The sequence below is a fragment of the Trypanosoma theileri genome (assembly GCF_002087225.1).
Source record: "Trypanosoma theileri isolate Edinburgh chromosome Unknown TM35_Tth_45_V1, whole genome shotgun sequence".
NCBI lineage: Eukaryota > Euglenozoa > Kinetoplastea > Trypanosomatida > Trypanosomatidae > Trypanosoma > Trypanosoma theileri.
In genome coordinates, this window is record NW_021639887.1 from 154,843 (window position 1) to 155,970 (window position 1,128).

General features: G+C 49.7%; 1 protein-coding gene across 1 annotated transcript; it reads left to right on the forward strand.

The window, feature by feature from the left end:
• Window positions 1-2: 2 nt before the first annotated feature.
• TM35_000451570 (uncharacterized protein) lies at window positions 3-1,127 on the forward strand (the record flags this gene model as incomplete). Its single annotated transcript, XM_029030254.1, has 1 exon — window positions 3-1,127. A coding segment is annotated over one exon (1,125 nt), but the record flags the coding sequence as incomplete, so codon positions are not given.
• Between the last annotated feature and the right edge of the window lies 1 nt (window position 1,128).

A 1,128-nucleotide genomic window follows, 5' to 3' on the forward strand; every position in this document is an offset into this window, starting at 1 on the left:
TAATGATGCGCTACGTGCTGTGTATCCTCGCTCTCCTGCTCTCATGTGCGTGTGTGCACGTCCTCGCTGAAGAAGTGCCTGCCGCCGATCTTTCCGACCAAGTCCCTGATACGGAGAGTGAGACAAAGATTCTTCTTACTCCTACAGATGGCAAATGCCCTGATGGTACTGAACTTCCTGACGGTAAAATTTGCCCTGCCACTTCTGCGGGTCCACCACCACCTCCTCCTCCTCCACCTCCTCTTCCTGGTGCTAAAGCTAATTCTTCTGATCGTTGTCCTGCAGGTCACACTCCTTCTAATGATGAAACTTGTAAACCTGCCTCTCCTGCTGGTGTTTCTCCTTCTCCACCTGTTGGTGGTGGTAAAGATTGTACTTCAGAGAAGACTGATCCTCCGTGCTCCACTAGCGGTAGGGAACATGAAGATGCTCGTGCTGATGATTGTGTGACATCTTCTGATAGGGAAAGTTGCCCTGACAATGATGGTGACACTCAAGAGCAGTGCCCTCCCACTTCTGGTAAAATTTGTCCACCAACACCAACAGCCCATGTTCCTGAACAGCCTGTTAAGGGTCCTGGTGAAATTGGTAACAATCAACAAGACCTCAACAGTGAAAATAGTTTACCTGCTGCTGATGGTCATGGTAATGGTGCCCCCGGTAATAAAGCTGATGCTGGTTCTGCTGCGGGTACTGGTGGTGTTGCTGATGGTCGTACTTCCACTTCTGAAGCTGCTACTCCCGCTGCACCTGCACCTGCTGCTTCTACTGCAGGGAACAGTGATGCTCCTTCAGAAAATCCTCAACATGCAAACAATGAGCCACGTGAAACTGCACCATCACCAACCACACCTTCTTCCCGCAGCTCAGCCACAGCAAGTGATGGTGGTTCAAATCCTGCATCAACTGAGAATGATAATACACCTTCAGGGAGTGAATCAACAAACAACCAAGAGGGTGTGGCAAGTAATACAGATACAACCACCACCACCACAACAACAACCACAACACTTCCTCCTGAACTCACAAACAACAAGAAGGGTGATGCAGACAGCAGCAGCAGTATCAGCAGTTCTGTGTGGGTGCGTGTACCGCTACTGATTGTGGTTACACTGGCCTGTATTCTTG